Source organism: Castor canadensis, chromosome 17, assembly GCF_047511655.1.
Source record: "Castor canadensis chromosome 17, mCasCan1.hap1v2, whole genome shotgun sequence".
Taxonomy (NCBI): Eukaryota; Metazoa; Chordata; class Mammalia; order Rodentia; family Castoridae; genus Castor; species Castor canadensis.
Window position 1 is genome coordinate 54,260,464 of NC_133402.1, and position 26,101 is coordinate 54,286,564.

At 38.4% G+C, this 26,101-nt stretch overlaps 1 protein-coding gene across 10 annotated transcripts in view; it reads right to left on the reverse strand.

Moving 5' to 3' along the window:
* LOC109692188 (nephrocystin-3) overlaps positions 1–26,101 on the reverse strand; it is a 151,895-nt gene that overhangs the window by 107,180 nt on the left and 18,614 nt on the right. The window contains exons 9-27 of one of the 10 annotated variants that reach the window (XM_074059669.1): positions 24,535–24,708; positions 21,810–21,913; positions 20,700–20,814; positions 19,973–20,116; positions 19,412–19,509; positions 17,675–17,777; positions 16,951–17,033; positions 15,315–15,453; positions 13,051–13,216; positions 11,708–11,801; positions 10,972–11,094; positions 9,202–9,391; positions 8,836–9,077; positions 8,302–8,377; positions 7,179–7,306; positions 5,887–6,127; positions 4,527–4,652; positions 3,600–3,715; positions 978–3,056 (exon numbers count right to left, since the gene is read on the reverse strand). In XM_074059669.1, coding sequence (XP_073915770.1) covers positions 2,876–3,056; positions 3,600–3,715; positions 4,527–4,652; positions 5,887–6,127; positions 7,179–7,306; positions 8,302–8,377; positions 8,836–9,077; positions 9,202–9,391; positions 10,972–11,094; positions 11,708–11,801; positions 13,051–13,216; positions 15,315–15,453; positions 16,951–17,033; positions 17,675–17,777; positions 19,412–19,509; positions 19,973–20,116; positions 20,700–20,814; positions 21,810–21,913; positions 24,535–24,708 — 2,643 coding nt within the window. In that variant the 3' untranslated portion in view covers positions 978–2,875. The other 9 variants (XM_074059673.1, XR_012443205.1, XM_074059670.1 and 6 more) reach the window with 9 other exon arrangements.

Consider the following 26,101-nt stretch of genomic DNA (forward strand, 5'->3'; position numbering starts at 1 on the left):
ATTTTAGAAATTCAGTATTTTGAGAGTGTAGGATTGTACTTTGATTCTTAGTGAAATCAGGAAGTGGGATGGTTTTATTAGCTTTGGAATTTTTATATTGATTTGGTAGGTTTACCATTTTTACAAAATCTAGTATACTGAATTACAGAATGGCTTTTCCAGTTACTAGTTTTGGTGGGATTTTGTTTTTCTGGAACTGGGGTTTGAACTCGGGGCCTTGCATTTGCTTAGGCAAGTGCACTACCACTTGAGCCACACCCCCAGCCCTTTTTGCTTTATTTTTCAGATAGGGTCTTGCGCTTTGAGCCCACCTCCAGCCACATTTCCTCCTGTTTCCCTCTCTCAAGTAGCTGGGATTACAGGCATGAACCACTATTCCCAGCTGGGCTAGAGAGGTTTTGAACTTTAAAAGTGAAATGAAGTCTTTGTAGAATAGTTCTTTGAAAACTCTGGTATGTGAGTTTACCAAGAATTTATTTGCAATTAATACATTTTTCTGGTTTGATAAAGTGTAACAAAATCCATCATGTTCTAAAAATCTTTACTCTTAACTGTGCATGGCATCAAATTTTATCTAGTGTATCTCATTCTTTTGTCTAGCATCTTACTGAATTACCAAAAAAAATCTGACAACAGGTATGTTGCACCAGAGTGCCGTCTTGACAGTTTGTCATAAAAGCTTGCATAAGTAGGCAGGAGGTAGTCAGTTTTGAGATGTTAATCATCGCTGGGCTTTGCATCACTCAGTAAGTGTTTGGCCAGATTTATGAATACTGTCGAGTCTAACATGAAAGACTAAAGAGCAGTCCCAGTCATGCCTTAGCAAAAATACTGCAAATGGCAGGAAAACAAATCATCCCACTTTAATTCCTTTGGTAAAGGGACATTATTTTTTATGTAGTAGGGAAAATATGTATTATGGATTTCTTCTCATAAAAAATATTCCTGGATACTTAAAAACACACTGACCAAAAAAGTAGTAACTTCAGGCATATTTATTAAGGAAGCTTTGACTCCTCCCAAGTCATGTTTTGGTTTTTCCTATTTCCCTTCTGTACAGTGTTGATGACAATTATAACAATCCAGTTTTATGATTGCATTGTCTGAAAGCTCTCTCTCATTGTGAAAGTGTATATTAAGAAGCACATAATATGCCTTTTTGAGAATTTCAAATACACTTGTACACAGAGATGTCTATTACAACTGTTTTATCTAAGTAGACATGAAAATGTACAGTACATATTGGTAGTACAATAAATAGATCAGAAAATTTTTTTCATATACTTTTGAAATATATAGTGATCATCACCCAGATAAAATTAATTTTTGCCATAAAGTTACTTTGAAGAACAATAGTAGTTTCTAATATTTCTGTATGTTTTTCAAGTCCAAATTTTAGAGGAACAAAAGAATAAATACTAAGTTTTTTCAAGGTTTGCTTAGGATACTGGTCATATCATCTCAAAGCAGTTTTAAGGTGATAAGTTTAACCATATCTTAACTTCTAATAGCTTACTTCTAAAATCAATGTCTGGTATACCTGTGTTTCAGTTATTCAACATACCTTTCACAGCTAACAAACCGAGAAAGATATGTTATCATCATATTTTATCTTCCTTTTTTATTCCCAAAAGGGGAAGAAGGATGCTCATTTTATAAGATCCTGCCTCATTTCTTCAAAGTAACCATGAGGTGTTTAGAGTTTTACCAGTGCTTCTCAAACTTATGTGCATAAGAATTACCTGGTGACTCAGCTAAAATGCAGATTCTCAGTAGGTGTGAGGCAGAGTCTAATTATTTCCTAAGTTCCCAGGCAGTAATGATGTTGATTCGAGTAGCAAGGACTCACAGAACGCCAACCAAACCCTAGAGTCACCAAAGTTCTTTTTTTCTTGGCGAGTTCTTCAAGTTAGGCATTGACAACATTCAAGTCTTTTGATAAACTGTTCAATGTGTTTCTTAATTATATAAAGTGTGGCCCTCTTATAGAAGCTAGAGTAGAAAAAGAACTTGAATTTGCAATTTTATTTTAAAACCATGAAGTATGATTTTTACATCTTTTACCTTGACATACTAGAATCTTACAACTAAATGGACAATGCCTCTATATAAATACATAAATGGTACAACGCAATATCTGAAATATGGCAATACTTGCAAAATACTTAATATAAAAATGGCAGACTAATTTGAGTTTGAGGTAAATGAAGACACAGATTTAGGTCAATTATGAAAGAAAATAAAGGGCTGAGTATTCCATTTTGAGGAATGGCCAAAGAATCCTAAGAACTTGATCTGCTGGCATGAATGTCTTTAGACATTGCAGACACAAACACAGTAACAAGCAAATGTGCAATGTAGAAAGCATAGAAAACGGGGGTTGCCCCAACTTAAAAAAAAAGCTAAAATAAGATATAAAAAAATGTAGCAGCTAGGAATTCCTGCGACTAATCTGTCTCACTGAAGACAATGCAAACTGTTCATAAACATCCCTAACTGAGGTAGAGAACTGGGTCAGACCACTGCTGAGAAACACGGCAAGGAATGAATGGCAAGGCGGCAGTTGCTTGTGAGGAAGGAGAAAAATCATGGAGTTCTTGAATCTGAACTCTTGTCTTCGCTGCCTTGCCAGCTCTTCTTGGATAGAGACCAATCCACTCCTGCCATCTCCACTGCTAATGTGTCTATACCCTTGGATTCCACACAACAGAAAATGGATTACTTTGAGTCTATTTAAATAGACACGATCACACTGAAACTTAATACAGTCCAATACAACTTCATAAAAATACCAGTTAAATTAAGTTTTAAATTCTAACTTTCCAAGTGTTTAATTATCTTAAGGTATGGTTGCAAAGAACTGCAATTGCCACTATTATCTTTGTCCTCGAGGAAGGAAGACATTAGGAGAATGAGCAGTTTTCAAGCTAAACGTGTCTCCACTTGATGAATGTCTGGAAGGAGCTTTTCCACCCAACAGTGACGTTTCTGCTTCTTTTATTTCCATTGCTCTTTTGTATAGTTCAGCAGCTTTTTCAAAGTCTCCTTCCTCATAGCTTTCACCGGAAAAAAAAAGAATTTTAAATGACCTTATGGTATTTAAAAAAAAGAGTAGTGGATAATTGCTTGTTTTCCCTCTTTTCTGGTATATCCAGTCAGGCAGACCTGTAAAACAGGACCCCCAAACTCTGTCCCGCGGGACATTTTCATGCCTCGTATGTCCATCATTCAGACAACTAAGGGATGCCCTGGAGCTGCTAAGGGAAGTTATTTATTATCTGCAAAGTTATTTATTATTTGTTGAGCAAGCAAAGCTCAGCACAGTAAATTAGCCCGTATCACCCCCAGCAGCAGGTCAGCGGCACATGTAAACCGCCCTCACTATTTGCCCTGACACCCTCCTCTGCACAGTAAGTCTTGCAGCCTTCATTTCGCTTATGGATACAACTTTAGTATCTCTTAAAGTAGATCAGCAAAACTAACCCCTTGTCCCTCCAAAAAAGAACACCTTCAGCAGTAAATATTTTCTGCTGTTCTGCACTCAGTCAAAGCTATTCTAAGAGACTTGGGATGTATGAGAAAAGTGAAAAACTTCCTACCTGAGCACAGCTAGATTTTTTAATGTTTCTCCAACTCGAGGGTGCATCCGACCCAGGCTATCTTCATAAATCTTTAATGCCCTTTCATATAATGGCAAAGCTTCAATGTGCTTTTTCTTAAAAAGAAATAATTACAATGAAATTATTGTGTTCTATACTATAATCATTTTGGTAAGCATTTAAAAATATTAACATTCTCCTAAAAGATGCAAATAAACAGATTATTTTATGAATATTAACAGGAAAAGCAGTGTAACAGAAAAATCTAAGTTTGATACCTGGTCTGATAACCATCTGACCTTCAACAAAATAAGAAGAAATCTTCTTTATTGCCCAGTGGGTACCATAGCCAGATGCTACAAGCTTAAAGACAACATTCTATAGAATCTAAAAAACTAAGCCTGTCTCTGAACTAAACACTCAGTTGGTGTTTAATGCTCAGAAACAGACCAATGTAACTTCAATAATTTCTCAAATACTAAAAAAGGAAGAAATAGTAGATAAAAAGTAGCCTCAAATTTTCTTTATTTTCACTTGGTCATTAACTCATCTCTATCCATATTTGATTCCTGAAAGCCATTCATGTATAAAAAATTAAAATGTACAAGTTTGGGTGTGGTACCTCACCCCTATAATCCTAGCTACCTAGGAGATGAAGGTCAGGAGAATGACAGTTAGAAGCCAACCCTGGCAAAAAACACCCTGTCTCAACAAACAAGCTGAGTGCACCCATGTAATCCCAGTTACAAAGGAAGTATAGGCAGGAAAATCACAGTCTGAGGTTGGCCCAGACCCTATCTGAAAAATAACTAAAAGCAAAAAGGGTAGGGGATGGGCTCAAGAAGTAGAAAGCCTGCTTAGCAAGTACAAAGCCCTGAGTCCAAACCTCTGTACTGACAAAGGAAAGAAAACAAAGTAGAAGCTCACCATTTGGCTGTACAGCACTGCCAAGTTCACCAAGGCGGTGGCTACACTGGGGTGCTTTGGCCCAAAGGATTTCTGCCGAATTTCAACAGCCAGTTCATACAAAGGTACCGCTTTGTCAGGCTTTCCCTGGAAAACAAAAGTGTCATCTAACAAAAGTATTAAGGCAACAAATTTTCCCTTAAGTAAAATTTTGTACTGAGAAAGCAATTTTGAGGAAAAACGTCCCTGAAACATTTCCTCCCAGTTTAATGCTTAAGTTTATTAGGTGACTGAAAATCTAATAGAATATGTAAATAAAGCTATACTAAATATAAAAATAATTTCTCTAATAACTCAGAAAGCCTTTTAGGCTCACTTATTATTCACGTTTGCAGTGAAGGAAAATATGCTAAGATAGATTTACGTTAGCTACTGTACTTAAGTTTAAAGATGTCATCAAAATAAAAGCTCACTCCCACCAAATCCCCTCCAGAATTTTCTAATTATTTCCTTTTGCTCAAAGGTTGAGCGGAAATTACAGCAATCGCCCCTTCTTACTACCACACCAACTTCAGTGCCAGAAGACCAGCACGCACGCTGTAAGCAAAGTCTGCACACAGCCCATGCAGCTCTGGAACTGCACTTGCTGAAAGCAGACTTTGTGGGTAGTTTTTGGTAAAGAGATACAAAAATTCCAAACTTCACTCCTATGGCAAAGAATGGTTACACATCATTGTAGTGAAGAACAAGTAAAATAAATGTTTTTTTTTTTTCTTTGCAAAACTAAAGGTTGGACCCCAGGCTTTGTGCATGCTAGGCAAGTGCTCTACCACTTGAGCCATGCCTCCAGCTCAAGAATGAATGAAATAAAAAAGATCATTTAGTCACCTACTAAGATACCTTCTGCAGCCATGATAATTGGGTGATTTGTAATGTTTATGGTTGTTTTAGACAGCAGAGATAGTAATGATGGAATTTTAGAATTTCTGAAATGTATCATAAATTTAATTTAAACTTGAATGAATTTGTATTTAGAATGTATTTTCAGAAAAAGATCCGTATCTTAATAAAGTCTGAAATAATATTTCTAAATGTTGTCAGTTATTTGTTAAAAACAATGAAATCATTATATCCTGGGTGTGGTGGTATATGTCTGTGATCTCAGCACTTGGGAAGCTGAGATAGGAGGATCATGAGTTTGAGGTCAGCCTGAGCTATACAGTGAGACAATGTCTCAAAAACAACAAAAAATAAATTATTATGATTTTTAAGAAGCTCATCTAAAATGCCCTATCCATCAGAAGACAAATGAACCTACTGACAGTAATTATGGCTTAACTGGTTTACTATAAGACATGTAACCATGGCAAGAATTACTCACCATTTTCTTATACAAGATTGCAAGGTGCTTCACTGTGTACGCCAGAGAAGGGTGGTCAGGAGCCAGTGCTCGTCTCCGGATGTCCAAGGCTCTTTCATACAGCTCTTCTGCCTTGTCGTACTGCTTCTTTTCATTGCACAGAGCTGCCAGGTTATTCAGAGACTGGGCACAGTCGGGGTGATCTGGCCCTAGAACTCGCTCCCTCATTTCTAAGGAGCGCTTCAGAAACTGCTCAGCTGTCCTATGAACAAAACCCCAAAACAGTTTAAGCAGTTTATCCTGTAGCGGTCAGAGTCCTGAGCCAGAGTGAGGTGAACTGAATCATTTTTAGTCTCCATTTTTTTTTTTGGTAGTACTGGGGTTTGAACTCAGAGCCTCTAGGCTCTGACCACTTACGAGGTAGGCGCTCACACTTGAGCCACTCCACCAGCCCAAATCATTTCTATTCTTAAGAAAGAGATTAAAGAGAAGGACTCAGCTCAAGTCCATGGCCCTCCTGACCTCCCTCCCTTTGTTTCCATAAAGTACCTGCATGTACTCGACTCTCCGCCTCTCCTAAGGACAAACCCACAAATATTCTCTGAAACACTTTCTAACCTTTACAATTATTAGACCAAAGCCAAATAAAAGATTTTAGTATTCATTCATTCTTTCTTTCTTTCTTGTACTCTTTCTTTTCTTAGTACTCTTATAGTGAGTACTAAGTAATTATTAGTAAAAGAAGCTTCTATGGACTAAAAATTTGTTGCATTTTTCTGAAGTTTTAAATTTGTTGGATGTCTCTGATGTCCAAAGAAATCTAAAAAAACACCTTATTTTTCAGAAAGTATAAATACTTTTTAACTAGAAAATATAAATACAAGGCTAGGACTGGCTCACGTGGTAGAGTACCTGCCTCGCAAGAGACCCTGAGTTCAAACCCCAGTTCAGAAAAGAAAACATAAATGCCATTTTGAGTCTTTTATGTCCAGGTAAACTATAGAATAAAACTAGCTGCTATCTCTATTCTTCAGTTTGACCTCCATTGATTTCAAATTTCTTCTTCGATGTTTCATGTACAATGTCAACACAAACTCACTTTTATATTTGAGATCCTAAGGAAACATCGTGAACTGAAGAAGAGAAAATGCAACTTTCAATGTGGGAATGTTCAGAGCCTAACATCCAACATGAAATCAGCACGGTTTCTATCATTTTTTTCTAGTGTAGGACTCTGACGGACAGGTAAGACAGCTTTGCCTGTGAGGGACAAAATGGGTATTTGTTTTCATGACTGACACCACGGTACTCACTCCAGGTTGTTCTGAAGATAGTAGAGGACGCCCAGCTCATTGAGGGTGCGGGCGTTATCGGGCGTGTCCTTACCTAAGGTGAGCTCTTCTAACTGCAGGGCCCGTCTGCGTAGAAGGGCAAATCCATACTGTAGCAGACACAAAAAATTAAAAACAATAACTAAATTTCCATCCTTGATTCTGGAAAAATCCTTTTTTTTTTCATTAATCTAAATGACAACTTTTTTTTTTGGCAGTACCAGGGTTTGAACTCAGGGTCTTGCTGCTTGAGCCACACCTCCAGCCACCACCAACTATTTTTAAGTAGCACACCAAATCTAATCATTAGTAAGAAGACACATATTGCCACATGGCATCACGTTCTCAAATTCATTAGAAATTATTTTGTGAAAATGATTATATTTTAGCAAACATATACCAACCCACTACTGAACACTAAAAATTGGGTTCTTAAAAATGCAAATACCATTTCAAACCAACCAAACACGCTATAGTTAGATTTTTGTCAGCAGTTAAAAAAGTAAGTTTTTATGTGTGTGTGTGTGCTCAAATGGAAGAACTCTTTTACATCTCGACTAAAATGAAAAAATTTTAAAATGGAAAAATTTCTTTATTCTCTTTTCTAATCCTTTGCAAAAAAATAAGAATCAAAGTAGCTTTAAATTTCATCTTTCAAAATCTAACCTTCATGGGAACTTTATAATTCCACTTTTTAAAAGCCTGCTAAATTGTACTTGTCAGTAATACTAATACTTAGGCACGTATTAAAAATAAAAAAGAAAAAGTTATCAGTGCCTTTCTAGAAGTCACTTTAAAATCTAAAGCTCTTAGCCAGGCGCTGGTGGCTCACACCTGTAATCCTAGCTACTCAGGAGGGAGCGATCAGAAGGATCACGGTTCGAAGCCAGCCCAGGCAGTTAGCAAGATCCTATCTCAAAAAAACCCATCACAAAAAAAGGACTGGTGGAGTGACTCGCAGTGTAGGTCCTGAGTTCAAGACCCAGCACCGCAAAAAAATAAAAAATAAAAAAAAAATCTAAATCTCTTAAGGTTTGTGCACTTAAGATATTCAGAATTATTTTCCTCCGGCTCAAGATACAACATAAAAGAAATCTCTCATTACCAAGTTGCCTTTTCTCCTTGTAGCTTTCTGACGAATTTTAAAGGATTTTTTCCTAAAATGTTCAGCTTGTTCATATCTTAAAAAAAAAAAAAAGTATGCAGGTCAAATAAAAGAAACATTCAGAAGATCATATCATACACGAGTATAATGAAAGCACCCTTTACCTGGTGTGAGACCTTTCCTGGCTCTAAACACACGGTGCCCTAGTAAGAGTCATGCAGTTCAAACTCTTGAACAACTTGGGAGACAGCAGGACAAAATAAACTCTAAGTAGGTGACATTTAATTGTTTTAACTGATTTGCCTCATTCTGAATGTCTAAAGAGCAGCCTAACTAAATGAAAATTCAAATTTTTAGTTTACTGCAATGACAACTTCTGCATGGGTTAATTTTTAGTTAAATATAAATGTGAAATTCACACAAACTTTGTGTGAAACAATCCCTGTAGAAGTCAAGGGAGAAACTTCTGATATGTCTCCCTGTGACAGAGCGAGAAGTCACTTTTGACGGGCGGCCCTCGGCGGTGAGTCTTACTTGCTCTGTCTCTGGTACAGGGCTGCGAGTGCCGCGAGCTCCCGGGCAGTACGCGGATGGGCTGCACCGTAGGCGTTTTCCGAGATCTCCAACGCCTGCTTGTATAGCTGCTCCGCGTTGCCAAACTTCTTCCAGTGCACGTGCACACTGGCTAGTTGGTGGAGCGACTGGGCTACTCCGGGGTGATCTGGATCCAGTGCGGTTTCTCGAATTTCTAGAGACCTCTGCAAGGGCACCACAGCCTGGGGGAGAGGGGGAGAGGCTGAGAACTGTCCTGTACTGAAGCACAAAGGATCTCAGCACCCCACACGAAAGCTGCTTCGCCACCTTGGAAGGAGAGAATAGACCCTCGCTTCCATCAGGTACCTGACTGAGAAGGCCCAGGTCCTTGAGAAAGCAGCCCAGCGTCTCATAAAGGTCAGCCAGGCGGGTCATGCTGTCCTCGCCCTCACAGCTTTTCTCAAATTGCTTCAATGCGTCAAAGTACTCTGATGCCATCGCGCTTTTGTCTTTGCCAACAAACTGCCAGTAACTCAGCAACTCAGCAAAGTGTCCCCTGTTTCAACAAGTAACAGAAACTTGTAACAGATAGACTTTAAAATCCACTACAGGGTGAAAATGCCAGAATTCCTATCAAGTTACTACTTATAGGCAAGTGTAAGTGTAGAGGGTCACACTTGGACAGTCACCTGGGTCCCACTGCTCCCCAAGTGTGTGATCTGCCCTCCCACACCTGCAGAAACGGGGCCACTACACTGCTAGCCTCAGTGCTGCTCTACTTGGTCACAGCCCACAGTAAGGACTCCATGGTGCTGCCTGTTATCATTAATATCATCATGGTTTCCATTGTGGTCTGAATGTGAAATGCCCCACAGGCTCATGTGTTCAATGCTTGGTTCCCAATTGGTGGCACTATTTTGGGAGGTTGTAGAAACTTTAGGAGGTGGGGCCTGGCCAGAGGAAGTAGGTCACTGGGAGTGCACCTTTCAAAGTTACACCTGGCCCCTGCCTCCTGTCCACAATGAAATGAAGAAGCTCCTTGGCAACCACACACTGCCGCCTCCATGATGGTCTGCCCAAGGGCATGGGGCTAAGCAGCCGTGGACTGAACTCTCTGAAACTGTGAATCAAAGTAAATCCTTCTTCCCTTAAATTGCTATGTCAGGTATTCCGTCACAGTGATTCTCCAATGGAAATTCATCTGAATTCCTTTTCGATATTTCATGATGTGCAATTAAATTAGTTTGCTCCAAAAATTATTTTAAGGGATGGAAATGAGATTAGAAGATACTAATGGAACAAAGTGCCATAGTGTAATCACTGAGTGATAAAATTTATTCATCCAGAGGTGATTGTAAGTAGGATGAGAGAGAACAAATCTGACTTCAAAGGAATCATGAAAAATTGCAATGGAGAGCAGAAAAAATTTAACAAGAGCAACAAAGAAACATGTGAGGATAAGCTCACTTAGGAGCCAAATTATGTAGCTTCTTTATGAAAAATGTCGAACTTTCTAAGACAGAAAAATCCCCTCCTGAAGCTTAGTAGGTCAGAAACTTGGTTTATAAAATGGTAGCTATGTCATTGAAAAATTCAAAGATCTCAAAGGAGACAAGCAGAATACATCTGTGAATCCAGGTAACTCTTTCTTTAAATTCTTTAAGAGTGCAAACTCCCCATTTCCACCAAAAAAAAAAAAAAAAAGCCATTTTTACTGTTATAAAGAGAGTAACAGTTTACATGTACCTATAGCAGGGAAGAGGGCCAGAAAGGAAGCAAGTCTGTGTTCTGATAATGTAGCAGGGTGAGGGAATGGCATAGCAGGGAGATAAAACTTAAAGAATCTGAATGTGAAGAAGGTCACTTAGTACTGGGACAAAGCTAGCCAATGAAACAGTGTGTAACCATGTATGGATTAAACTTTGTATCTGGCTTCTGTAACCTGCCTAGAATGGTGTACAAGGCAAGCCCCTTTGTTCTCAGAGCTCAGCCTTTGGATGTGATGTGAATCCACTGAGCCACTGCCAGCACGTTAACAGTCATTGCTTCCTGAAAAGCCTTGGTGTCCCATTTCCCCACTTGCACATCCCACAATATACCCTTCTGGGAAGAGATGTTCTAGAACAAGCTGCTTACCTTTTGTAAAGGTTTTGAGACACAAAGAGATTGAGCAGGCAGTCGTGCAGCTTCTGTTTACTTCCCTGCTGCTGAAGAAGCCAAGGGAGCTCATCTGCACTTCTCCAGGTCACTCGGTCCTGACTGGGGAGAAAGGAGGCAACGCTCAGTGATGCCCTCCCACAGGAATGCTTCCAACGGCTTCAGAGGAATGTTGGAGGAAGAAATGCATATTCACATGTTTAACATGTATGTCTTTCTTTAAGTGTGATCTCATACTGAGAAAGTTGGGTCATAATCAAAAACTTTACCAAGCTATGAATACATTTAATGATCAACCATCAGCCAAACTTCCCCAGACATATACAATAAAATATCGAGACACACAAGAGAAGTCAAAACCTTGGGCTTTTAAAACCCCGTACTTGAAAGGTATTCTTATAAAGGTGAACTTCAGTGAACCCAAATGTACACAGAGTACACGCACACATATTTTTAAATAATTATGCAGAATAAAATAAAGATAACAGCATGATCCTTCATTGATTTCACCTAAGTTTTAACCTTTAACATGGCATTAAAGACTCCCTTACACAATTATCTTTTGTTCTCTTAACATTAAAAGAATAGGGAAAGAATGTTCTTTTTTTCTAATAGTAAAATTTTTACACTTCGAGTTGTAAGCTAAGAAAGATAAATAAGGATACAAAGGGAGAGTGTGCTGCAGACGTTATGGAGCAACACACAGTTATGGTACCTTAGCTGCAAGGAGAAATAGCTGATGAGCTTTTGCCGATAGGAAGAAGTAATGGTGGGATCCTCCATGTACTCCAGTCTCACCGTTTCCCAGGCCAAGGGAGGGAAAGAAAAAAAAATATTGCATCCTGTTTTAAGTAAGTCACTGCACATCTAACAATGAATTTGTAAAAAGGAATTTATAATTATTTTACTTTTATAGGTATATATTAGAAATGGTACTACAATATTTTAAAATTCAGGTTATATTCATGTGATACACTTATTTTAGAATAAAAATTCCTATACTAATACCTAAGAACCCCAAACATTTTAATTTAAACTTTTAGCTAATATACTCTTTAAAAATCCCAGAAAAGTAGAGTGAAAATTTGCTTAAAAGAGTAAATTATATTTAAGTGATATACAATAAAGGAGAAAAGCTGTGAAATTACAAACATTTCATGGTTACAAGTATAACACAGCATAGTCAGATGGACGACCTCATTTGTATGCCCCTACAAGTCAATCAAGGCACAGGACATAAGAGTCGTATTAGCCAAGAGTCCTAAAGAGTTATGGCTGTGTGCAAGACACCAAGTCTAATACCTGATGAAGACCAAAGGCCATCTCATTTCTTTTCACAGCCCTGTGGTAAACTGGAAAAGTCTGCCCAGGACTCAGAATTTGCCTAAGGCTAGGCAGCCACTGAACTATGAAAAGGCAGATTGTAAAAACAGGCTGACCACAGAGTTCTAGTTCTTAATTCATGTATAATTGTAGCAGCAATTCAATTAAACATAAAGCTGAAAAAAATTTTATTTTCCGGAAAGAAACTACGTTTTTGTTATGTCTTGGTTTTTTGGCCTTTTGTGACTGTTTTTTTCTGTTTGTTTGTTTTTAAAATTTTGCTGTGGTAAGAATGATTAATGAAATCTACCCTCTTACCGAACTTTTAAGTATCTAATTTAGTGTTGTTAACTACGGGACAATGAGGTACAGCAAATCTCTACTATGCCTCTTACAAATACCACTTTTTAAAAAGTAATTTATTTACCTATTTATTTGGCGGTACTGGGTTTGAACTTAGGGCCTCACACTTGCTAGGCAGGCACTCTACCACACAAGCCACAGCACCAGCACAGATAGAATTTGTAAAGTAATAGCACTTCATGAAGTTACCACATAAGCATTTTATTAGACAAATTTTACATCTAACCTAAAGTAATTACCAAAAAATTATAATGCCAAATTACAGATATATTTGTTTTGTAACTAGAATATTTAACACAATAAAGTATAACATGGAATGAAATAGACACTAATAAGTAATAATTCTTATTAAGAGATGCTTGAAATAACTTACCTGCAGATGTTGGAACCTGAGCAACCCACAGCCATAAGTCAACAAACACATTTTGTGTAAACTGTGGATAAGGGAAGTCAGGACAGCCCAGGACATCTCGGGATACAGTTCCATCAGTTCTGATTCACTGACACCATTGTGACTGACATTGACCAGGCAGAGAATCTAGGTAGAAGAACAATGATCCCAAAGCACCTCTATAAGTAAGTAGCAGCCACTAAGATTTTCATAATTCTTTTGGGCTTTTTATTAACTTTTTACCCAAACTCATAATACAAATAATTTAATAAACCATAAAACAGATTTTTTATAATAAAGCATGTTTTTCCAAAAGGCATTGATCAAGAATAACTGTCTATATAAAATCTAGCACACCAAAGGTTACATACATAAAGAAAAAACTTTAGTGAAAATTAAAACTGCATAAAATGCATCCTTAAAACTAATGACAGAATTCTAATTCAGGGAAAACACTGGCAGGTAATAGCTCTCCAGTTATAAATGCCTGTGAATAGCAGACGACATAAAATAGGTCACTGTAAACCAGAGGCCAGGTGCTGGAGCTGATGTCTGTTCCTGGGAGAGGTGGAGACAGAGACAGGCAGCAGTTGCAGTGACATAAGGGCTTGAGTTTCACATCCACAGTGGGATGGAGGATGAGCCCTCAACCTCTATAAGGCAAGAGGCTGGACCTGGAATACTTGCCACTACCAGGACCTATCAAGGGCTATGCGCTCAGTAAGGAGGGACATGAGCCAAGTGTCAGCCATAAACATGGAGACCACACAGGGCGCTCAAGGGTGCCATGAGAAGTCAAAGCCCTGGAAACCAGCCAGCTGAGAAATTAACATAAAAACGGACCCAGGTTCAAATTATGAGTTCCGCAGGGTGGCTAAATCATAAAATAAATTTTCAAAATCAAAATTGAATATGTGAACAAATAATTATTTTAATTATCAAATACTTAATCTTCACAATAGATGTGCAGCATCTTTATGGTAGAGAAGATAAAACAGTACCTAAAGAAGTTAACTGCATAGTGTAGAGTTATTTAGCTTTTCATGGAGAAGATTTTTATAATTCTCCCTAAATAAATGAGGGCTGGCAGAGTGGCTCAAGTGGTAGAGCACTTGCCTAGCAAAGGTGAGACTCTGAGTTCAAATCCCGGTACCACCAAAATGAGTTTTTGTGCCACTTGTGGAGCAAATTTTATTTATAAAATAAATATGCCTGCCTATCTCTGTCTCCACTTTGCCTAGGCACATCAGCTATAGTAGCAGGTCCTCTGAAAACTCACTAAGGCAATTGTGAAGAACAGTAACAAAGAGGACTTGAGTTGTGATAACAAAGTGTGGTGTTGGCAAAAAATAGGAAAACTGAGTAGAAGAGTCTAGCACAAACCCTTGTGCTTGGTAGGCAGGTGCTCTACCACTTGAGCCATGCCTCTCCTCTTTTTATTTCTGGTTTTTTTTTTTTTTTGCCCAGGACTGGCCTGAGATCATGCTCCTCCTACCTATGCCTCATGTGGCTGGCATAACAGGTCCATACCACCATGCCTAGCTTACTGGTTGAGATGGGGACTGGGGTCTCACTAAGTTTTTGCCTGGGCTGGCCTGAACCACGATCCTTCTGATCTCCACCTTTTGGGATTACAGGCATGAACCACTGCACCCAGCTAAAAGTAGATTCTTTCCTCACACAATAAACAAAATAAATCAACATGAGTTAAGGATTATATACACACACACACACACACACACACACACACACACTGTAAAACTTTTTTATACACATGGAAACACTCATAATAACAAAGGATTTTTTAAAGATATAATAGGCATAGACCATAAAGGAAAGTGTTGATAAAATTTGATTTTCTTTTTTCAAAATAAAACTTTGAATAAACGACACCATAAAGTTCAAAGACAAGACACAAGTAAGAAAAAGACATTTATTTGCAAACTCTGTAACAAAGGACTTGCATTCAATACAGAACATTTAAGACCTCTTAAAGATGAATAAGACAAAGACAACCTCATTAAAAAATGGGGAAAGAACCTGACCCAGCAATTCCCATAAGAAACAAGGATAACCAATGAGCATGACGACATGAGAAGTCTCAATGATAGTCGGCAGGCACACTGGCTGCCAGCATTCTTGTATATGCTTCAAACATACTGAGCACATAGTAAAAGAGAATTATCCACTTCAATTCACACAACTACAAACAAGGAATTGCTTTTATATGTTCCTCACACTTTACCTCTCTCATAAGCTCTTTATCAACATCCTTTGCCATGGATTCCTCGATGGAACGCAGAGCAAGTCTATAGAGCGAAACTGTGTCTTGACACTGGAGACACTGGTGAAGGATTTTATCCACGTTGCCTGCTCTCCCAGCACTGTTAGAATTGAAAACAGATTTAATTTCTGACAGGCTGCCAACTGAAAACTTGGGGGTATATAAAAACAATGTCATCTCTATTGTTTGCATTACAACTGATAATGGGTTCAATCAAATGCAACACAGGAAAATGGCAGTTTTGTGGGGTTGCTAGAGTCATCAGTTTATCTCACTATACCTTTTAATTTGATTCAAAACAAGTGCTGGGACTTAATCTATGTTAAGTAATTGCTATGCATTGTGGGACATAAAAATGAGGACATGGCTCATACCGTCCAGAAGCATGCCACCTACATTCAAGAAGCCAAGAAGTAATGACAAGCATTGTTAATTAGCCATGCATACTGAATTTTGAAAACATCAGGCCAAACTAAAGAAAATCTTAACTACAAAATATTACACAAGGGCTAGGGGTGTAGCTCAGTGGTAGAGTTCCTGCCTGGCATGCTTGAGTCCTTGGGTTTGACCCTCAGCACTATAAAAAAAACAAATAAATAAACAAGCACCCATAATATTTACCAGCAGTTTCTTTTTTAAATACAAAATGGTCCCTGTAGTCCCTCTTAAGGCAGATACTTCAGTAAATATTTTGAAGTATGTGGAAGGTGACTCATCCTCTGAACTGCACTCACTTTTGGCGTAACTTAACAGTGGAAAGGATGGTGGAAATGTCACTGGCATTTTAGAAGATTTTCTTATTTCAAACTTGGTGCTCAAGATGAGAATGTGAAATTAAGAGGCAGGGGTACTCGATTCAGGAAGTAAGAGTTGTGCAAGGATTATTATATGCCATGATGAATACCAAAAATAATCTTTTTAAAAAAGTCTTTGAGGATAGACAAAGTAGAGTGAAGCTGTACTGAAGAAGAAATATAAGTAGCAAAACATTCTAATGCTTATTTAAAGGCAGGTTACTAATGGATACCAAAAACAGAAGAACTGAGCTGGCAGAGTGGCTCAAGTGGTAGCAGCACCTGCCTGGCAAGTGTGAGGCCCTAAGCGCAAACCCCAGTAGCGCCAAAAAAATAAAAAATAACACAAAAGAACTACTTAATGACAAAACATTTATCAGGATTTGAGAACAGAGACAATCAAAAATTCCCACTTACCAACCTACCAATATTCAAGGACCCCTGAAATAATATTATTACACCTCATTTGTCTCTTCCACTTTCTTAAAACCTCAGCAGGTAGTAACAAGCACTTACTTACGAGGGACCCCAAATGGGAGTGAAGACCGCCTGTTGTAACTCCAATATGAAAGGGTAAGTGTGATCAAAATTACACAAATGTATCTCAAATTATGACAAGTCTTAGGCTAGTCAATCTTCAGCAGTAAGTCACATTCTCACAGAGTGTTAATTAGGATAGACAGAAACCCAAGTGGCCCAGTAAAATGTTGCAGTGGGGTGCAGCTCTCAGTTCACAGGGTGAGGAATTAGTCTGCAGCAAACACAAAACATATAGAAGATCAAGGACAATGACCACCACTTACCGTGTCATCATTTTGCTGAAAAGGGTGACATAGAGGGCATTGCGGGTTGTAGCAGAACGACAATGCTGCTCTAGCTTCTTCTCCTGCACCAGTTTACCAAGGAAACAAAAATATAATAAAGACCATCCTGGAATTAATCCGTCATTGCTACTGAGTCATTCACAAATTCTCCAGCAGAACCAGCACTGTTCCCACCACCTCATCAGTGACATCCACATGGGTAGTGGAGGATCCCCTGGCTACTGTCAGCCTTGCAGCTGCAGACAGCAGATGCAGCCAATATGAAGACACCCTTTTGCCTTTAATACCTGTTTAGTATGATATGGCATTCCTTGAGACCAAAACCTTTTCTTGGCAGGACTGGGGACTGAACTCAGGGCCTTTCTCTTGAGCCAACGCCCCGTCCTTCTGCTTTCAGTTTGCTTTTCAATAGGGTCTCACACTTTTGCCTGGGCCAGGTTTGGATGGTGATTCTCCTACTTCCACCTCCCACGTGCGTGGGATTACAAGCATACACTACTGTGCCTGACCCCAAGACCAAAATCTGTCTATTGCTTCTTCTATGTCTGCCATTAAAGAGGGAGTGCATATACCAAAGTAACTACTAAACTCAAATTTTCCTTACGACAACAGACTTCCTATATTGAATTTTAAGTCTCATATAAGATATTTTTACTGGAAAGCTGACAAAGAGAAAAGACAGAATCAAACTTAAAAAACTTACCTGCTCTTTACTCACTGACATGTCTGCAGAGTGGCATTCTGAAAGTATAATACATTTTGCATCGTTTGGATTTAAAGGATCTAGGTGAAGTGTAGGCCACAACCTTTTGTTTAAAGAAAAGAAAAATGGAATTCTAATAATACAACAAGAACTATAATTTGCCCACGCGCGACACAAGTTGAAATCGGTACAGGAATTAATTTTTACACTACCTTAGAAATGTAATTAATTTTTACTTGGCTTTAGAAAATAAGCAAAGCTAATTTCTGTTAATCATATTAAGTAAAAATAGTTTATTATATTCCTTCTAACATGTATATCATTACTTTCACAAATTAACCACAGCAAAACAAATAGTATATATATTAGAAACGGTTAACGTTTCTAATTCTATGTCCCGTATTTTCGGCAAAACAAAATGTAGGGTTTTAGTACTTACAGGCTTTGCCTCCAAGTGCTTACGGTATAACTGCAGTTGAATTATTACAGCATACATTCTCACTGCGGTAGCAAAAGCTATTTCTGGGAGAGGCGTAAAAGTCTTACTCTTTTGTGTAAAGCACAAATACCCACATGTATCTGTTTAGACATGTAACTGACATGGGATATGGGTATAGTATTAAAATTTCTTAGGGTAGAAAGATTAATAAAACATGTCTTTGTGGCCCACAGCAGGTAAAAAATAGGTCACAAAATGCTGCCCTATAGAATTTAACCCTGTATCACTTTGTTTTAGGGCTGTTGAAGTGAGCTCACATTTCAAGATAATGTATGTCTAGATTATCATTAGACTATAATTCTTGGCCCTCTCTTCTGTTTTCTTTACCCTAAATTCAACTGTCTAGTAGACATCATGATTTGGATCTATGATTGGCAACTCAAATTAACTATGTGCAAAATATGAACTCACCACCTTTTCCCCACAAGCCTTCCTGTCCTTGGGTTTCCAGTTCTACGCCCTGAAATCCCAATTACTTTCAGTTTCTTGAGTCAGAAACTCAGAATCACTCTAGCTTTCTCCTCTTTCCTTATATCCCAGGTCTAACCTCTGACCGACCCCTAGAGATATTTTTTCTTGAATGTATCCATTTCTTCCCATCCTCATTGCCAAATTTACAAAAACACAAATACACATCAACAAACTTATCTGGTGGTTTCTTTATGCTACCTCCATACATATAGAAGTAACATATCTTGATCCTCTTCACCCTCCCATACCCTCTCCATTCCCCTCCCCCTCCCATCGAACCCACTCAGTAGTGTCCATTTTGCACTTAAGTCTCATTATTTTTTTGTTATTTTAGACCCAGATTACACATATATGCCAAAACATGTTATCTGGCTTTCCGAGTTTGGTTTATTTCACTCAATATGATGATCTCCAGTTCCATCCATTTCCCTGAAAATGGCATAGCTTCATTCTTCTTGATGGTGAATGACTCCAAACATACTGTATGCACAAAGGGAATTTTCACATGACCCTCCCCTTGTACTATTAATGATTTCTAAAGAAAATAAAGTTTTAAAAATGGTGGTGTGGGGAGGGTGAGGTGTGGACCAGATGGTAGAGTGTTTGCCTAGCAAGTGCAAAGCCTTGAGTTCAAACCCCAGAACCATCAAAAAATTTTTTTAAAAACATGAAACAATAAACAAAAAACAAAAAAGAAATGTTTTTCCTTGATTGCCCTTCAAACATCTTGCCTAACTGGGAAGAACTGGGGTTAGTTAGCACCATACCTCCAGGCAGCAGGGCACGTTTCTACATTCACAGAAACGATTACTCTGACATTCACTGGCAGGGGATCAATCAGCCACTTCATATGTTTTTCAACTTGCTTAAAAATACAAAAGTAAAAGTTCACCTGTTAAATCAAAATATCTCAAAGCAACCCAATAATAACTCCCCCGGTTAAGTTAAATTCTCATTAATTTCCCCTTATTATTAAGGATAAAAAAATCTTACTTTTGGCTGATTTATCTTAGAATTTTAAAAGAACAAGTGACAAGACACTATTATCATCAATTTGAGTTCTGATCACTAAAGGAAATACCAAGGCCCTAATAACAAGTTAAAACAAATACTCTTTTCTAGATATGTAAATTCAATTGGTTTTTCTATTTACTTGCATATAGTACATTTTTGTTTATCCACATTCTTCCTCCCTAGAAATTAGGCAGAAATTAAAGAAACATCATCATTTTCTTCTATCAGCATATACTTTAAATGCCTGCTGTAGCCATTACTGATATTTTGTCTTTTTCAGAGTCTGCTAATAGATAGTAAAGTGAAAACAGTACCTGAACTTGATCGATAGAGTCGATAACGATGATGATGCTGCCCTGATGACGAGCAGAGAGTTTCTCTAGCCAGCGTGGAAATTCTTCCAGAAGTTTAGCTGGATCAAGCGTCAGTGCAGATACTGCCCAGAAGTGCTGCATCAGCTGCAAGGTGACCCCAAGCACAAGGGAAAGCGGTTGGCAGTCTGTTGCAGCTGGGAAATCTTTCTACCCAGCTTTCCAAACCAAAATTGACTCCCCAAGGGGACCTACTGGTATTTAGCACTATTTTTAACCTTATACAAAATTAAAATAAGTGGCTGTGAGCCGAGTATCCCTTATTCAAAATGCATGGCATCAGAAGTGTTTCAGATTTCAGATTTTTTTGGATTTCAGATTTTGGAATATTTGATATGCATCATAAGTATCTTGGAAATGGGACCCAAGTCCAAACAAAAAATTCATTTATGTTTCATACACCTTCTATACACAACCTGAAGGCAATTTTATACCTTTCAATGTGTGCTTGCATTTTGACTGTGATCTGTCACATGAGGTCAGGTGTGGAATTTCTCACTTGTGGTGTCATGTTGGCTCTCAGAGACTTTCAGGTGTTTGAAAATTTCTGATTTCAGATTAGGGATGTTCTACCTATAATACTGAAGATCTGTTTATATTATCTACCTAGTCCCAACAATTTCTGGATCGAAATTGAATTCTGATAACTCCAAAAGACTGCACACCATACCTTTAGAGTCAGTCGCTTAATTATCAAGGAGGACTCGGAGCTGGCTGACATGGGTCTCCCCACAAAATGGGAAAGAATCAGCGCGTTAGGGGAATTCTTCTGCTGCAATTGAATCCTGAAGGAAAAACACAGCTTTACCAGACTGACAAAGCTCCTCAACTTTCAGCAACAACAAAAAGATTCTGCAATGAACTAGACACTAAATGCTGCCTAACTGCCAGCAATCACGTGGTTAGTCCCTTTGTAACAGACATGCAGATTTCTGAGTTTACTCTGTTGTTAGAATCTTTCAAACAAAGTTAAAAAATTATAGATTAATTTCAATTGCAGACTGAAGTTAATTGGAGGTTTAAGTGTTAGTAAAATAAGCATTTGCTTTTTAATTAAAATATGCTATTAAAGGGAAATCTGTTAGATACAAAGATACTATTTTCCAAACACAACATTAAATGGAAGTGGAATAAACAATTACACATAACTCTGCAATGTAAATAACTAGGAATGAAAGAAAATACCCAGTTTTTAAATATAATGAAACTTGAAAGCTTGTTAGCATCTTTTTTTTTTTTAATTTTTGAGACAAGATCTCACTACACAGCTCAGATTTGCTTAGAACTTGAGATTCTTTTGCCTCTGCCTCCCAAGTGCTGGGATTATGGTGTGTACCACCACATCTGGCTTTAAGTTTACATGAACTGTTCAGAGTAATTTTGATGTTCCTCAGGGTTTATTTTACTCTGAATAGTATGTTTGTCTTGTTTTAAATATTTAAACTCCCAATAAAAATTTTAAGACAAAGCCAATAACTGAAAGCAAAGTTACCTCCTTCTATAATCCACGACTGCAAGTCACATTGACCACCCCCTCACATAGCACTCCTGCATTTCCTACCTATGTAATTTACATACACAATCATGAATGCTCACACTTCTTACTCCTTCCCAATTATGCATCTTCTGTCTGACACCCAAATCCCATGCTCTTCAGGGCATGAACCTATCATTTTCCTCCTCTGTGCTTTTTAATGTTCAGAACAGGCCACACAGGAAGGCAGGCTAGTGATATATTCTGTCCAGGGATTGCAAGTGACGAGATTGCACTGCACCATACCACTTTGATAAAAGAAGGGACTTTCCAGAGCCAGGTCCTCCAGACACCAGAAGGGGTGGAATCGGGGCTGGTGCCACCACCAGATCATTAAGGCGTCGGTAATACTAGGAACAAAAATGAATTCACGCTGTGAGAAAGCTCAAGACTATGAGAATACTAAAGAGAGTCAGATTCTGATTTTCCTCCATAAACAGGAGAGAAAAGTTGCATGAGAAAATGGAACTCCACTGCTCACCAACAATGCCTTTTTATGGCTGGTGAAATACATTTGACGTAGTAAACCTAGAATGCAACAGTTCTCCCATAATTCTGCTGTCAATTAATGAGTGAGGGACAACACAGGACCCTGTGGGGGTTTGAAACATGTAAATGTTTTGCAGAGTGCTAAAGTGAGGTTATGATGTCATGCTGGGGTCCCTAAGCCATGGGAAGTACCCAGGAAGGCCTTGAGGGTCTCACCAGGCATTCTAGATCTACTCATCAGAAGAACTGATGCTGATTCCAGGAATTGCTGGAATTAAGCCCAAATAAGAGCTGGGCCCTGCCAGGCTCCCAGCCTGCCCCACAGGATAAGGTGCAGATGGGCTGCCTATCTTTATGCAAGTTCAACAGCACATGTTTCCCAAGCTTTCCTCAGACATTCAAAACCAGGTACAGAGGCCAGGCACAGAATCTCATACCAATAGTCTCAGCTACTCAGAGGTGGATATTTGGAGAGCTGTGGTTCAAGGTCAGCCCAGGCAAAAAGTCAGCAAGGTCCCATCTCTACCAATAAACTGGTGTGATGATGCATGCCTGTGATCCCAGCTACCTGACAGACAGAGGTGGACTCATGGTCTGAGGTTGGCCCTAGGCAAAAATGCGAGGCCTTCTCTGAAAAATAACTAAAAGCTAAAAGGGCTGGGGGTGTGGCTTGAGTGCCAGAGTGTCTGCTGAGAAGTGCAAGGCTCTGAGTTCAAACCCTAGTGCTGACAAAATAAATAAATAAATAAAACTGGTTCAGAGCAGAAAGGATATACTCACAAAATCAAAATATGATAGTACTTATTAAAGAGTTTCCAAAGTTATCTTGGGGTTGTGGATACTTATTAAGTGTACCAATGATCTAAATGATAGCAAATAAAGAACTTTTTAAAAATTGTAGTAAGTGGTTCATAGCTAGCTTTCAACTAGCTTTAGGGTAGTAAAATTCTCCAGCAACTACAAGAAATGATTTGGTAAAGTTTTTCAATCAACTTCTCTGCTTATAATATTCAGATACAGAATAAACTACCCAGAAACTCAAATAATTCTGATAGCAATGACATCTGTGAAGAAAAATGAAGGATTTCATTGATTTATTACTACATGAACTAAGGTTTATGGTCCCACAGAAAGTTAATTTTTAGATCCATAGTTCCCAAGTTAACACCCCTTGCTACAGAAGAGAAAGAAGAGGATCTGGAGCCAGAAGACCCAGGTTCAAATCCCAGATCTACAATCCATAATCCATTCCCCATAGCCTCTCAGCAAACCATAACTGGGACCTTTCAGTTTCTTTTTGTTGTTTCTTTTCTTTTATTATTTTTTTTGTGTGTGGTACTTGGGGTTGAACTCAGGGCCTTGTGCCTGTTAGCAAGTGACAGAACGCCTGCCACTTGAGCCACACTGTCAGCCCCTTTTCCTCTGTTTACTTTGAGACAGGTTCTTGCATTTACACCCAGGCCAGCCTGGATCACTATCCTATTTATACTTCCTGCATAAATGGGATGACAGTCACATGCCACCACACCCAGCTTTCATTGGTTGAGATGGGGACTTAAGAACTTTTTGCCTGAGCTGGCCTCAAATCACAATCCCCCATATCCCTGCCTCCCAAGTAGCTAGGATTATAGGCATGAGCCACTATTTCTGCCCTCAGTTTCTTTCTTTATAAATAACAACAGCAATACCTCTTTTATAAAGTAACTACTAATTTAATATTTATCTTGTGCTCAGTACTGTGCTCAGTGCATTATCTGGCTTAATCCTTGCAACAACCCTACAAGGTAGGTACTCTTAGTTATTCTCACTCTATAGATGAGGAAGTCAACTTAGAGAGGCCAAGTGATTTGATTAAAATCCAGTTAGGAGATAATGGAACCAGGACATAAACACAGCGTGAACCATAAACGTTCTATAAAAATACAACTGTTAATGTTAGCTTCTGAATAGTCTTCGAAATACTAGTTCTTGTATTAATTTTTAATACCATTAAGTTTTTTGGTACTCAGACATACCTCCTGGTACATCAGGTTCTGTTCATTTGTTTAGATACTGAGAGATGCTGGTTACAGATTAGTAAAGGAGGACAGATCTGCCTGCTGCATGTACTACTACACTCTATTTTCTCAATGCCTGACATTTTTATTCCTGTTAAGAATTTTGAAGAATGGGCAGCCTTACCAGTCATCTCTATTTTCCTAGCTATTCCAGTCCTACTCTGGGTGAGCGGTAGATGGTGGCATCATGAATATGTGTTGATAAATCTAATCCATAGTGACAAATGCTTGGTGCTTGTGAGCACATCTGAATGTCACATATCTTTCATATGACACAAACTTAAGCACATCTCAACATGGACGACTAAACAGTGAGCACAAACAACTAACACAGTCATAAACCTTGAATAGACTTGGATGAAAACCAGTCATGATATAACCATTAAGTGAGGACTAATCTTTGTCAGAACAGTCCGAAAGCTTACTTTCTCAAATCCCAACTCCTGGGCTGAGTTAGAGGCCTGCTGAAAGGTTTCCATTTGCTCTTGTTCATCATGTATGTCCCACAGAACATCCCCAAAATCATCTTCCTCTGGAATGGAATCCTCACTGCCCAAATCCTTAGTCTCCAGGTCTGCATTTTCAAAGCCCAATATGTCCTAAATACAAACACAAGAAAATAATTAAGAATGAAAACTTTGTAGCAGAGGTTAGCAGGCCCAAAGTGGGCTTCACCTACTGAGGAGAGCAAGTCTGAATCTACACCTGCATTATACCTACATTATACAATCTATATTATACAAATACCTATAAGAATTCATAATTATAAAAATAGATACTAATTTTAAAATGAAGAAACAGAAAAATATTAAAGTAATAAAAACAAAGACCTCTTTTATTAAAAAAGAATAAAGTTAGAGGGTATTTGACTGTGATGGGATTTGTTTTCTGAAAAATGCCATGACATCTGTGCTTATATCTGGCTATTGAATAATTTCAAAAGTTTCCCTGATGCCTAAGAGATATGCCATAAAAATTTAATCACTGAGATGTTATCAAATATCTCTGCTGTCCTATCTAGTCTTCTATATTAGATCACTGAAAATAGCTTGTCCTTCAAGCACTGAAGATGCCAAAGGTGGCCAGTTTCATTTTGACTGATCAATTTTGCTCAATTCATTTCATTTATCTTGGCCCTAAAACATATGTAAGATTGTTTAAAAAAAAAAAAAGGGTCAAAATTGACAATGACATCTTTTACAATAGAAATACTATACAAAACATGTTGCCAGATAACATATCATTATGGTTTGGAGTCACTCTTTTTCCTCATACAATTAATTTTCATATCTGTAATGCAAGTTCATTTGAAAAGGTAATCTAATCCCCTCCTTCTCAAATAGAGCACGTGGTTCCATGGGGTAGGTGTTGGGAGGGATGGGCCACCATGGGCTACACATGGTACATCTTTCTGTTGGGTTCATTTTACTTGAAGATGGGGGGGTTATTTTTCTTTTGATTATATTTATTGGTGTTTTTGATGATGTACAATAGTGACAATGATTTTTATATTAAAATAAGCACAGCATAACATCAAGCAGAATATATATCACATATAAATTTCTAAGATAATACAGTAGACCCTGGGTATCCATGGGTATACAGTTCCAAGAAGACCACTGTTGAGAAAAAGCAAACATGCTCAGGCTGCATAGAGCTGAGTACTGTACTGTGGATTCTTGATTCATTCTTTCCACAATGCCATTCAACTTCCACTAAAGACATGCCACTGTGGGGAACAGAATATGAGACGCCTATGAGAAGTGACTTAAGCACAGCTGTACTCACTGTTCTGCAGGCTGAGCTTGGCACAGCCCCAGCCACAGAATAGGGTGAGACTAAGATGCAGAGCAGCTGCTTTTCCTAAGATGTTTATGTCAAATAATCTGCAGGCTGAAATTTGGCACAGCCCCAGCCACAGAAGAGAGCAAAGAAGGAGAGATGCAGTTCAGCTACTTTTCCTTAAGTTGTTTAGAAGCAGGAAAACAGGTT